At 44.4% G+C, this 14,018-nt stretch overlaps 1 protein-coding gene across 1 annotated transcript in view; it reads left to right on the top strand.

Moving 5' to 3' along the window:
• Positions 1-6,976: 6,976 nt before the first annotated feature.
• The window catches only part of LOC110535555 (zinc finger E-box-binding homeobox 1), a 67,774-nt gene continuing 60,732 nt past the window's right edge, over positions 6,977-14,018 (top strand). Inside the window, exon 1 of the mRNA XM_036935284.1 lies at positions 6,977-7,067. Coding sequence (XP_036791179.1) covers positions 7,010-7,067 — 58 coding nt within the window. The 5' untranslated portion in view covers positions 6,977-7,009. The remainder of the gene's footprint in view (positions 7,068-14,018) is intronic.

Genomic DNA, 14,018 nt, shown 5'->3' with positions numbered 1-14,018 from the left:
CTTTTGTGTTGCTGATATCATTACTTCAGTCAATTGTGTTATGCCGTGTAGGGAGAATTTTGATTTATGGGATTACTGTATGACTATCTGTATTACTAGCTACTGGTTTTAGTCCTCTGTAGCAATTGTTATCAATGAAATCAATGCGTTGAAGTTGACCCATATTACTCTACCTATAGGGTCACCTTGATGGGTTAATGTATGGAACGGAATAACCACCAGCTCCCATCCAATTCCGCCAGCGTATGAATTTGCCCTTGTTCGAAATCCTAATGCTTATGCTGCCAGAGAAAATAGATGGTGCTGTTTTATTCTAGTTGCTTTTAAACACACCAGAGAGTTCAGTTCTCTTTCTTTTCAGACTGTTTCATTATTGGTAGTCATATTATTATTATTCTTTGTGTTCCACAGACGTTCTGTTTGAAAAAATGACTTCATGCTAACAGTGGCATGATCCAAGGAAAATGGGAAAGATTTCAGAGAGTTTCCATTGGATAACAACCATCTCTTTTTCCAGCCAGTCGTCTCTGTACGGTTGGAGGGTATGAACAGGAACAGAACGTGGTTTAGCTAAACGTCTCATGATTGATCTTTGCTGATGTAGACTGTTTCTGTCCCTTTTTTTCATCAAGGAGGGTGGGAGAGAGGAGGGGGGGGGGGGGGGGGGGGGTCAAACCATTCCTCTTTCTCACCTCCCCCCACCCCCTTTCCAACAGGTCCTGGCTGGCTATTGGCTGAAACAGGTTGGGAGGGACTCATTGGGTATGCTAAAGCTATTTTTCTCCGTCAGGCCAACCCAGGCAGCACCGCATGGCTCTTCACTGTGGATTGACCAACTGACCACTCTCCTCTGCTGAATTATGCAGCCCGCAGTCCGCAGACCCACACCATAAACAGCCATCTTTTTTCTTCCAGTATGTAGGTGATAGGGGACTCTTCTACGAGCGTTTGACCAAACAGAGAACAATATACTTTTGCTAACATGGTAATAAATGACTCACAAGCTGAGCAGGTAACGTTTCCTTGCTGTAAAAAAAAAACATTTGCAAGTCAAGTCTGTGTTACGTTTAAAGCTGAGTGTTTTTTTTCTTTTAACTCTTGGCTTAAATATACTTAAAGTAGACATAATGACAAGCTCTCGCTCTCCACACAAAAGACATGCTTCAAGCTCGTACACAAGAACCCCTATAACAGTCTGTAGGTACAAGAATAGCCTGGCCAAGCAGCAACAGTTGCTCCTGTGTGTGACCTATAATTGCCTGCCTATCATGGGATCTTAAGAAAAATAATCATTTCATTTTGTCCTTAGCTAGCTAGATTATACAACTTTTTATTTTTTTCTGGTCCATATTTTTCCGAAAGCCAGGAATTCACCTCACCAGCAACTAAGCATGTGATCAGTTCTTTCCATTTATCCAGAAGAGAATCTGTGCATCCTAAATATCACCCTTTTCCCTTTATAGTGCACCACTTTTGACCAGGACCCATAGAGCTCAAAAGTAGTGCTCTATATAGGGAATAGGGTGCCATTTGGGATGCATTCTGTGGGTGATAAGAGGTGTGTGACAGGTCTGATTGGATGCAGTCAGACCTGCTGATTGTTTTGGCATGCCACTGTCTTCCTTCCGTATGCCACACCTGGGTTCAAACACTATTCCAAATCTTTCAAAATACTTTGAGCATTCATTCCAGCCTGCCCATGGAGTGCAAGATGGGCGGGATTTAAAGTGTTGGGACTATAATATTGGTCCATTAAGCCAGGCAAGCTCAATCAAGCACAGATAAAGCAGTTGAAGTGATTTGGAATAGTATTTGAACCCAGGTGTGGGCCCTGCCCTCCCTAGAGCTGCGGTAAAGCTTGTGCTACAGGAGAACAGCCAGGCCTTTCTTTAGGTAAGAGGCAGGAGGATTGAATCACCGCTGGGCTGGCTAGCTGACAGTCTCATGACTCTTTTTCTCTCCATGCTGTCTCGTTCTGGTCACATCGCATTCCTTCGTCCATCCCACACGCACTCTCTCCTCTCCCGGAGTTGGCATAAGATTTGTGGAGAGAAAAACTTGTTTAGATGCATCATACCGTTTCTGGTAAAAGTATCCCAATTCTGATGAAAAACCTCTAAATCTTGTAAATGGATATTACTTTCTATATTTTTCTTTTTAGAATGATACGTAATGATATGATTTAATACTATATACATACATTTTCTCTATAAGTAGAAATGGGCTTTTTTAAATGACCACAATGTTTTTGGGTAGATAAATCTTCCTTCATGTAATAACCTAATTCAGTCCATGCAATAAACAAAAACACCCGCAGAGGGGTGATCTACAGGTGCAAATAGCCATCTAAGCTCCATCCACTACTACATGTACAAGCTTTAGAGCAGGTTTCCCCAACTGGCAGTGGTTTTATTTGGCCACCCAAGTTTTCTGCGAAACAATGCAAATGTATACAGAACCAGTCAAAGGTTTGGACACACCTACTCATTCAAGGGTTTTTCTTTATTTTTACTATTTTCTACATTGTAGGATAATAGTGAAGACATCACAACTATGAAATAACACATATGGAATCATGTAGTAACCAAAAAATTGTTAAACAAATCAAAATAGATTTTAGATTATTTAAAGTAGCCACCCTGTGCCTTGATGACAGCTTTGCACACTCTTGGCAACAAGCATCAGGAATGCTTTTCGAACAGTCTTGAAGGAGTTCCCACATATGCTGAGCACTTGTTGAGCACTTTTCCTTCACTCTGCGGTCCAACTCATCCCCAAACCATTTCAATTGGGTTGAGGTCGGGGGATTGTGGAGGCCAGGTCATCTGATGCAGCACTCCATCACTCTCCTTCTGTCACACCCTGATCTGTTTCAGCTGTCCTCGTTATTGTCTCCACCCCCTCCAGGTGTTGTTTGTTTTCCCCAGTGTATTTATCCCTGTGTTTCCTGTCTCTCTGTGCCAGTTCATCTGGTATGTTTCCAATTCAACCAGCAGTTTTCCTGTTCTCCTGCTTTTTTCATTCTCCTTTTTCTAGTCCTCCCAGTTTTGACCCTTGCCTGTTTCTGGACTTTGTTCTCACCTGCCGGACCACGAGCCTGTCTGCCACTCTGTACCTCCTGGACTCTGATCTGGTTTTGACCTTTTTGCCTATCCACGACCATTCTCTTGCCTACCCCTTTGGATTAATAAACATTGTAAGACTCTAACCATCTGCCTCCTGTGTCTGCATCTGGGTCTTGCCTTGTGCCTTGATTCCTTCTTGGTCAAATAGCCCTTACACAGCCGGGAGGTGTGTTGGGTTATTGTCCTGTTGAAAAACAAAAAAGAATGCTGTGATCGCCATGCTGGTTAAGTGTGCCTTGAATTCGAAAGAAATCACAGACAGTGTAACCAGCAAAGCACCCCCACACCATCACACCTCCTCCATGCTTCACAGAAATACTCCTCAGCACCACCCCGCCCCCTCCTCAGACGATCCCGCAAGTTAAAAAGCTGGTGGCGGAAGTCCTGGGCTGGCGTGGTTACACGTGGGCTGCGGTTTTGAGGCCGGTTGGATGTACTGCCAAATTCTTTAAAATGACATTAGAATTAGCTTATGTTAGAGAAATTAACATTCAATTCTCTGGCAACAGCTCTGTTGGACATTTCTTCAGCCAGCATGCCAATTGCACGCTCCCTCAAAACTTGATACATCTGTGGCATTGTGTTGTGTGACAAAACTTCACATTTTAGAGGGGCCCAGCACAATGTGCACCTGTGTAATGATTATGCTGTTTAATCAGCTTCTTGATATGCCACACCAGTCAGGTGGATGGATTATCTTGGCAAATGAGAAATGCTCACTAACAGGGATGTTAGAAATACTTTTTTTTGTGTGTATGGAACATTTCTGGAATCTTTAATTTTAGCTCATGAAAAATGGGATCAACACTTTACATGTTGCATATACAGTACCAGTCAAAAGTTTGGACACACCTACAATGGTTTTTCTTTATTTTTTACTATTTTCTACTTTGTAGAATAATATTGAAGACATCGAAACTATGAAAAAACACATATGGAATCATGTAGTAATCAAAAAAGTGTTTGGTTACTACATGAGCAGCCACCCTTTGCCTGGATGACAGCTTTGCACACTCTTGGCATTCTCTCGACCAGCTTCACCTGGAATGCTTTTCCAACAGTCTTGAAGAAGTTACCACATATGCTGAGCACTTGTTGGCTGCTTTTCCTTCACTCTGCAGTCCCAAACCATCTCAATTGGGTTCAGGTCAGGTGATTATGGAGGCCAGTTGGAACCAAAAATCTCAAATTTGGACTCATCAGACAGCGTCACCAGCAAAGCACCCCCACACCATAACACCTCCTCCATGCTTCACGGTGGGAACCACACATGCGGAGATCATCCGTTCCCCTAGTCAAATCTCAAATTTGGACTCATCAGACCAAAAGACAGATTTGCACCGGTCTAATGTCCATTGCTTGTGTTTCTTGGCCCAAGCAAGTCTCTTCTTATTATTGGTGTCCTGTAGTAGTGGCTCCTTTGCAGCAATTCGACCATGAAGGCCTGATTCACGCAGTCTCCTCTGAACAGCTGATGTTGAGATGTGTCTGTTACTTGAACTATGTGAAGCATTTCTTTGGGATGCAATTTCTGAGGCTGGTAACTCTAATGAACTTATCCTCTGCAGCAGAGGATCTTCCTTTCCTGTGGCAGTCCTCATGAGAGCCAGTTTCATCATAGCACTTGATAGTTTTTGCGACTGCACTTGAAGAAACCTTCAAAGTTCTTGAAATGTTCCGAATTGACTGACCTTCATGTCTTAAAGTAATGACGGACTGTCATTTCTCTTTGCTTATTTGAGCTGTTCTTGCCATAATATGGACTTGGTCTTTTACCAAATAGGGCATCTTCTGTATACCACCCCTACCTTGTCACAACACAACTGATTGGCTCAAAAGCATTAAGAAGGAAATAAATCCCACAAGTTAACTTTTAACAAGGCACACCTGTTAATTGAAATGCATTCCAATTGACTACCTCATGAAGCTGGTGGAGAGAATGCCAAGAGTGTGCAAATCTGTCATCAAGGCAAAGGGTTGCTACTTTGAAGAATCTCATATATAAAATTGATTTTGATTTGTTTAACACTTTTTTGGTTACTACATGATTCCATATGTGTTATTTCATAGTTGTGATGTCTTCACTATTATTCTACAATGTAGAAAATAGTCAAAATAAAGAAAAACCCTTGAATGAGTAGGTATGTCCAAACTTTTGACTGGTACTGTAAATATATATATACGTTCCAACATTAATGATTTTGTAGTGTATCTCTCTATTATAAGCGGGAATGCAGATTTCCAAAATTAAAATCAATTGGAGCTGATTTCCTGGTGTTTTTACAGTCTGCATTCCCGCTTATAATAGAGAGATACACTACAAAAGTATGTGGACACCAGCTTGTCGAACATCTCATTCCAAAATCATGGGCATGAATATGGAGTTGCTCCCCCCTTTGCTGGTATAACAGCCTCCACTCTTCTGGGAAGGCTTTTCATTAATGTTGGAACGTTGCTGCTAGGATTTTCTTCCATTCAGCCACAAGAGCATTAGTGAGGTCGGGCACTGATGTTGGGCGATTAGGCCTGGCTCGCAGTCGGCGTTCCAATTCATCCCTAAGGTATTTGATGAGGTTGAGGTCAGGGCTCTGTGCAAGGCAGTCAAGTTCTTCCACGCCGATCTCGACACACCATTTCTGTATGGACCTCGCTTTATGCACGGGGTCATTGTCATGCTGAAACAGGAAAGGGCCTTCCCCAAACTGTTGCCAGAATCGTCTAGAATGTCATTATATGCTGAAGCATTGAGATTTCCCTTCACTGGACCTAAGGAGCCTAGCCCGAACCATGAAAAACAGCCCAAGACAGTTATGCCTGCTCCACCAAACTTTACAGTTTGCTCTACACATTGGGGCAGGTAGCGTGGGTTTCCATGCTCGGCCATGGAAACCCATTTTATGAAGCTCTTGAGAGACAGTTCTTGTGCTGCCGTTGCTTCCAGAGGCAGTTTGGAACTCGGTAGTGAGTGTTGTAACCAAGGACAACATTTTTTATGCGCTACGCACTTCAGCACTTAGTGGTCCCGTTTTGTGAGCTTGTGTGGCCTACCACTTCGTGGCTGAGCCGTTGTTGCTATTAGATGTTTCCGCTTCACAATAACAGCACTTACAGTTGACCAGGGCAATTCTAGCAGGGCAGATATTTGACAAACTGACTTGTTGGAAAAATGACGTTCTATGATGGTGCCATGTTGATAGTCATTAAGCTCTTCAGTAAGGCCATTCTACTGCCAATGTTTGTCTATGGAGATTGCATTGCTGTGTGCTCGAATTTATACACCTGTCAGCGACGGGTGTGGCTGAAATAGCCAAATCCACTATTTTGAAGGAGTGTCCACATACTTTTGTATATATAGTGTACATGTGGTCGTATACAAATGTAAGCTAGGTTTGAATGATTGTGTTTGGGCTTCTTGCGGCCAAATGGGCAGTCTACAAATTATTTGTAAATATGTTCTGGCCCCCCGACCATTCACTCAAGAAATCTAGTTGATGATCCCTGCTCTAGAGCTGTGACAATGTCTGTCATCATGCATCGGTATAGGCTCTACTAGGTTGAGTATGTTTTAACCATAAGGGTCTTAGTCAATTATCTGTAGATTCCCGTAATGATATGGCCCCAACCATACCAGAAACTCAGAATAAAATCTTTATATTTTTTTCAAAATATAATAATGTATAAATGGTGCGATGATCTGAAAGAACGCATAGTGAAGGAGTTTAAGGTTGGCGGGTCCTACGGTTTAGGAGGTGTAGAAGGTAATGTCGTAAAGCAGAGTGTCGTAAACCAGGTGCAGGGAGGGGAGGTGAAGCAGAGGGAGGAGGGGGAGTGGGGGCGAAAGAGGAGGTGACTCTCCAACAGCATTTAGACACAGCGAAAGGATCATGGCGGATGGCCCCAGGTGTAAGCGCAGAAAGCAGGCGAATCCGAGGAGGAATAACGGTAAGTAAAACTACTCCAATTTCCTTATTTTTCTGTGGTGAAGTGGACTAGAATGAGTTCTATCGAATTCTCGATTCTCCGAAGACTTTGGGACCCCCGGAGTTGCGTTTTTAGTGGGTCAAAGTGCTGGAAAGTAGCAAGTAAGCGCACAATTATAGCCCTCTGTGGTGTACCGTTATACCTGGCTCGCGACTCTCCCACCGCCTAGCGGTTGAGTGCACCACCCTGGACCGTTATACGCACCTAATCTCGTCCCTGCACTCGCTTTTGTTCCCCGTTCAGTCCCTTTTCGATTTGATTTAAATCCTCTTTTCGTATTTTTTGGAGTTTTCAACTTGATAGCTTGTTTCACCTTCTCTCGCCTTCAATTTGGCTAGCTTTCTAAAACCGGTGTCTGGGAATATAACCTTACCTGGTTGTTTTTTGCGGACCACGGTAGTTTGTCACCTTCTTTATCAATATAGAAAATAGATTGATGTTCTGAATCGGAAATGAGTGAATATGTGTAAAAGTTGTATTTCCTCAATGCACTTTGGAGAAACTGAACTGTTTCTGTCGCTTTTCTATTCGTTTCACGCACTGTAGCAGGTTGCGCGAGCCTTGATTAGGACACTTGCTACATCGTGGGCTCGGGCCCACCATCCATGCATTAGAAAATGTTTTTAATGTGAAAAGTGTACTGTTCTGCTGCTTGATCATCTATTCAAATGCATGCCGTTGTGTTAGGTAGGCTACACGCTACTTTCTGTCTTATTTTTCGTTGTAAATCATGTGTAGTGGAGAAGCACGCTTTCTCACCATTGACAATGGCAAGTGTGCATTAAAAAAACATTCGAAAAGTTATTGCTACGATAAGTAGAAAATATGTCGAATAAGATAAGGTTGTTATATAATTAATCAACAGAAATGCAAATGACCGTCGAGCTAAAAAAAAAAACGTTGTTTCTGTAGCATGCATTGTTGGGTAATGTTTTAGAGACTGGGAAGGGTAGCTCACGCGCTGTGCGTGTGAACAAGGCACAGCCTATATAAGGAATGTGCGTTTACATCCACAGTCGCGCGCTGGGAATTCAGATTTTATAGGTTTGTGTGCCGCGGGAGCGACACTTGCAGTTGGAACCAACCTGTTCATCCATTGTTTTTTTTATTAGATACATCATTTTTTGTTGTTTTTGTTTGTGTTTGTGTTTGTGTTTGCGGTTAAAAAGGCTGCACTGTAGGATTGGCTGGGTAGCCAGTGCGTTTTCTCCGAATCGTTTTTTTTCTCTGTCAGTAATTTAATTCATGTCATAGTGAAGTGCTTTATCTGTAAATTATATTAAAACCGACTTGCAAAGATCATACTATTCGGGGTTGCTTGTCAATCCGTTATGCTTTTTTGTAAACCCATATCATGTGTTCTCGTGTTATTTCGTTATTACTTGGTGACTTTTGTTTCACCATCAGAGGTGGGCGTTTTTTACGCATAGGAATAATGTTTGTTTTGTAGGCTGTTAGTATAGGTTTTCTGAAAAAAAGAAGATATTTTATCCTGACGACATGCGTAGCCTATAGCCTCATGCAAGTAGTCAGCAGCGCAAGTGTTCGAGCCACCCAGCGGAGCCTGCAGGAACATAAGGACATGTTTACTTGATCTGGAAAACGGGGCTTTGGTGTTTCTAAACACCCCTCTGTCAAAACAAACTTAAAATCTAATTGCTGGTGACTGAATACGCTGAGTTAGAGAAGGAATCGTCTCACTGGAATCTGTCTTCCAAAGCAGTGGAGAGCGGCCTCTGTGCCGTGCGCTGCAGCAAATGGCAACTTGTGCAGGTAGAAAAGGCAACGGGTGTCTGTAGGCGCGGCATGCTGTCATCGTGTCAATTTGTTGTGATTTTTTGTCATGGAGGAGTCGCTTGTTGTGCTTACTGTCATTGTTTGTCATTTTATAATATAAACCTAGGATATTTATTGTGTGCCTTGTCTCTTTGCCACGGTGTTGATCACAGATCCGTGCATGCCATCATGCCAGTGCTCGGTTGACAACAGTGAATTTGTGCTTTCACACTTTATAGCGGAGTTGTTGTAGCGTGTATTTGCGGCTCATTCATGGTCCGTGAAGAATATTTCCTGCATTCGAGTCACCTCAGAGAAATATAGACGCACCTGGTAGGTGCTGACAGATGATACAATTTGTACATGGTTTAATATGAGTAATTTATATACAATTCTAGAAAATAATTCAAACGTATTATTTATTGACATTTTTGCATCATTTGTTTTCCTTTTTACACTTATTTTAATTTCTTCACTTATTTTCCATTTTGTGTAAATTACATGTCACTGTACTGTTGCCCATTTGATGTTCATGTAAAAAATAAACTGAGTTAGCCTATGTTTTATTCCTTATGTTATCTAATTTAGCATACACACTGCTTACCTCAACTGTGTTATGCTGGGTGTTCAGCCTAAAAATGGGTTCCCCGTTAAAAAGAAACCCCCTTTTAGAGGGGTAGTGATTTGATTGCTTTGGGACAGGACAGGACAGGACAGGGGGGCGATCTGGCAGTTACTGAAACCAAAAGGTGCTTGGCGCCAGCCCTGTATTGGTTGTCTTACTGGGCCTGGAGCTGGGCCTGACAGAGCAGAGCAAGCTGAGATCAAGGTGAGCCCCGTCACAGCTGTAAACATGGAGGTGCTAACAGCCGGCCAAGCAGGCAGGACAACAGGTGTTTGCAATCTGTGGGACACTGTCTCCACTGGCTTCCTTGGTCACTTCTATCCTGACCAGGACTAGTCCAGATCCCATCAGGAATAGCAGCAACCATTCCCCGGAATGGTAATTTAACACCGCAATTTGGGAATAGAGGAATGCGGCCCGGTATTAACATTCTTAGCAAAAATAAACAGTCACTCTTGGCCTGTCTTTGTAAACGTGTGAAAGTGGAGGTTATAGGGCCTTCATTTCAAAGGAACTTTCCATATCAGTATTTATTTGAATTGATCAAAGGGTTCACTCTCCTCTCTCTATCTTGTTTCTCTCTCTCTCTCTCTCTCTCTCTCTCTCTCTCTCTCTCTCTCTCTCTCTCTCTCTCTCTCTCTCTCTCTCTCTCTCTCTCTCTCTCTCTCTCTCTCTCTCTCTCTCTCTCTCTCTCTCTCTCTCTCTCTCTCTCTCTCTCTCTCTCTCTCTCTCTCTCTCTCTCTCTCTCTCTCTCTCTCTCTCTCTCTCTCTCTCTCTCTCTCTCTCTCTCTCTCTCTCTCTCTCTCTCTCTCTCTCTTAATCATCCTACAGAAGAGGAAGAATGGGTCTGTGGGTCTATGTTTGGCTTCCGTAAAGCTGTGTGATGTAGTACAGGATGTTTATTTGGCTGGTAAAACTATAATTAGTGCGCTGGACTAATTTTTGCCCCTAAATAATATTGAATGTAACCACACGCTGTAAAGTTGTGTGAGAACAATAAAGAAACACTGTGGTTGAGCTACAGTTCTTAAGAAAATAAGATGTTTTGGCCATTCCAAAGGCTTCAGGGGGAGAGGGGTTTTAAAAGCCATCTGTTTTAAAAGCCATCTGTTAACATTTAAAAGGTCTACCCCTGGTGAGTGGAGTTTAGCAGAAGAGGACATTTTCATTTATCAGTTCTTTAACTTTTGAACAACTTCCTCTGCTGCATATGAAAGTGCCAAGTCAGAGGAACGTCCCCCGCCCCCTCGTCTCCTCACCCCTCCTCACCTCCCCCAGTCCTTTATTCCGGGGGAAGACACAGTATCCAGGGGTGCTTTTGCTTACCCCCTGACCTAGGCACCCATGTGTGCCTCCACTATGACTTCACTTCCCCCCCCTGTGCCATTGTTGGGTCCCTTCCAGCATGTCCAATTGTGTTTGTGTTTAAGTCCCTTCAATGAAAGGATCCCGAGGGGTATAAAAGCATGGGGTTGGCTCTGGACTTTAGTCTCCTCCCCCTGCTCCCTCGACCCCTCCCTCCCTCCCTCCCCCTGACCAGTACAACCCCTGTCCTGTTGAGTTTGGTAGGGGAGGGAGGGATAAGAGGGGGAGGGGGGGGGGGGGGGGCGTGAGAGCTGGCAGGGAGGGATGACAGTGAGGTGCTGCTGGAGAGGAGAGCCAGTGGGAAGGAAGGTGGACACTCACTCACTCTGTCAAACACAACTGATCGCTCCCTTTACATGAGAATAGTCTGAGTGTTTCCAATGGAAAGGAGTGCAAAGGATTCATTTTGGGTAGTGAGGCAAACTAAGAAGTAGGATATGACAAGTTAACGACAAATCTCTAGTCGAGGAACTGTCTTGACAGACCTCTTGAGGTTTGAATAGGCCCAATCATGTTTTCTTCTTTTGTCATTTTTATGCTTCTCCACACGTTTTAAAATGTTTGATATGAAATTCTAATCTCTACACCGCTCAATGCACCATGTCACACATTTCAATGATTTCCCAGCAGACAAGTCTGTTTGTGCTCATAATCTGATGCTACTCAAACCCTTTCCCACTGTTGTTGAGGCAGCTTAATGATTAGCAAGCTCCTATAGAGGTATTGCATTACCCTATAAAAATGTGCTTTCTCTTGCCTTAGAAAAGCAGTTTTAAACCCCAAGTCAGTTTTACTAACCCCCTTAACTACGCTTGGATGTCCTTTATTGGGGTTGTGTGTGGGATGAATGCTTAAATGAACCATTGTGTGTTAAAGCTTTGGTTGGAGGAAAGCCTGAGGAGAAAGAGCCTAGTTACCTTTGCAGCCTGCTCGCTCTACCACATACACTGTCAGTGGAGGAAGAAAAGGCCCATTGAGTGGGGCCGGCGTGGGGAAGGAGAGGCCTTTTCACACTCTGCTTGTGGGAAACTTCTCCCCCATACTGGGCATGGCTATTTGCATATGACCCATTCTCTTCCCAGAGACCCCAGTACTGACAGAGGAATCCGTGGAAAGCTCTGAGAATTCATCACAATCTCCCTCAGTCTCACGACACGACACTCAGGTTTTTGCGTTTGCGTTTTTTTGTTGTTGGATACCCCAGCCTTTCTTTTTTTTTTTTCGGAAATGTGTTTTGTCCGTGTCATGCTCACTTTTTGCTGAAGGTTTGTCTATGCCTCCTGACTATCATTTTGTGTTGTGTTTTTCCTGTGTGTAGTCTAAGCCCTGTATTTAGTGTTAAACTGAGGCTACATCCCATAACGTGCTCCAGCAGCCGGCAGGTGTTCCTCCCTATATAACCCAGATAGGGCCCACGACGGAGCTGCGTGACTGGGCAGCCTGGGTTGGACGTGCTGGGGGGGGGGGGGGGGGGGGGGGGGGGGGGGGGGGGCCAAGGCTGACATAATGAATGAGGAGGCATGAGGGATGGAGTGTCAATAATGTTGTTGAAAGGACAGAAATATCCTGGAGTTGTTCAGTTGGGGGGTTGGCGGGGGAAGAGGGGGGAGGTTGGGTGTGTAGAGGGGGAGACTATACACGACAGGCCCAAGTGAACTGAACAAAATCATGATGGGGGGGGGGCTCAGAAGGAGCAAGAGGAAGAGCGGGCCCCAGCATAGGCTCTCGTTCTAGCTGGATCAGGAGCCTTCCTCAGTGGCTCAGATCCAACCAGGGGACTGAGTATACAAACTTCTAGATGGAATCTGCCGTACGGGGGAAACAGCGCCACTGTCCGCCCAACAGCTGTTGTTATTGGTTTTGGTTTTGTTTCGTTGACGTAGCAGAGGTGGGGAGCGTAGGGGGACGTCGCACATCAGGGTAACAAATCAATCACAGTGCATATGCTGCTGTTCTATCGCACGTGCAATGATGTCAGAGGGGAAAAAACAGTGTTCGTTGTTGGCAGTAACTTCTTTGTTGTTGTAACATCGCAAACGGACGTGGCGGTTTCGCCATTGTCCCTCAAGCAATGGAAAAAACTTGTTGATTTGACCAATGGAACTTCTGCATGTAGTGTGTGCGCTCAGCTGTTTACAATACAATGGGCTTACAGTATCCGTATCCAGCACTGGGACTAGAGAACACTTTAGTGTGTTGTTGTGACCACACAGGAAGTGCCTCCAACCTACACTCTCCTCCTCTTCCTCTCCCCATTACTGACTCCCCAGAGTGAGTCATAGACAGACAGGTGTGTTGGTGAGATGACCTCACCCAGCCCACAGCCTCACAATTTCTGAGGGCAAGAAATGAAATGCCTTCCTCGCTTCATCTCGCTCTCTCCTTATCGCTCCTCCCTCGCTCTCTGTTCTTACATGGATATTGAGACAGGTGCGATAAAAATAAGTCCAAAAACAAATAGTGTCTACTCCTCCCTCTCTCTCTCTCTCTCATTATTCCATTCCTCCTACCGATACCATATTACATAGAAACAGGTGGGAGTTGAAATGATAGTCTGAAACAAAATAAAGCTTCTACTCCTCCCTCTCTTTCTCTACCTGTCCCATAGACCCCGCCATGTGGGAGCTGAAATGATAGTGTCCCGTTGTGTATAGCTTATAGCCGGGGTAGATGGCAGCTCCAGGATCAGTTGGTGACATGTCTTTTTGAATAATGTGTTTTGTGGCTGCTCTTTAGGCTGGACTAGTCGTGTTGGGAGTTGACAGTGACCCTACTGTCTGTTGCCTCAGCCTCCCCTCTCCTCCGTCTTCTCCTCTTATCCCCCCTGTTCCTCTGTGTCTGCTGCTTCATCCTCTCTTCCCTCTCCCTCCTTCTCGCTCCCCTCTCACACGATCGCCTCTCTCCTTCACCTGCCCCCCCCCCTCCTACTCTCATATTGCCTCAGCCTCCTCTCTCCTCCCTCTCCTCCTCTCCTCCCCTGTTTCTCAGTGGAGCGGTTAATGAAAGGTCTGTGTTAACAATAGACAGGCAGCAGGCGCTGAGCCGCCAGCCCTGATCATGCCAGTTTGTGTTTGGGCCACAAACTCATCAGTGGAATCTTTGTTCCTCACCTTTAACCTGACAATTCATTCTCAGTTTCCCTGAAA

Source organism: Oncorhynchus mykiss, chromosome 11, assembly GCF_013265735.2.
Source record: "Oncorhynchus mykiss isolate Arlee chromosome 11, USDA_OmykA_1.1, whole genome shotgun sequence".
NCBI classification, from domain to species: Eukaryota; Metazoa; Chordata; class Actinopteri; order Salmoniformes; family Salmonidae; genus Oncorhynchus; species Oncorhynchus mykiss.
This window is presented reverse-complemented; position numbering and strand designations above follow the sequence as displayed.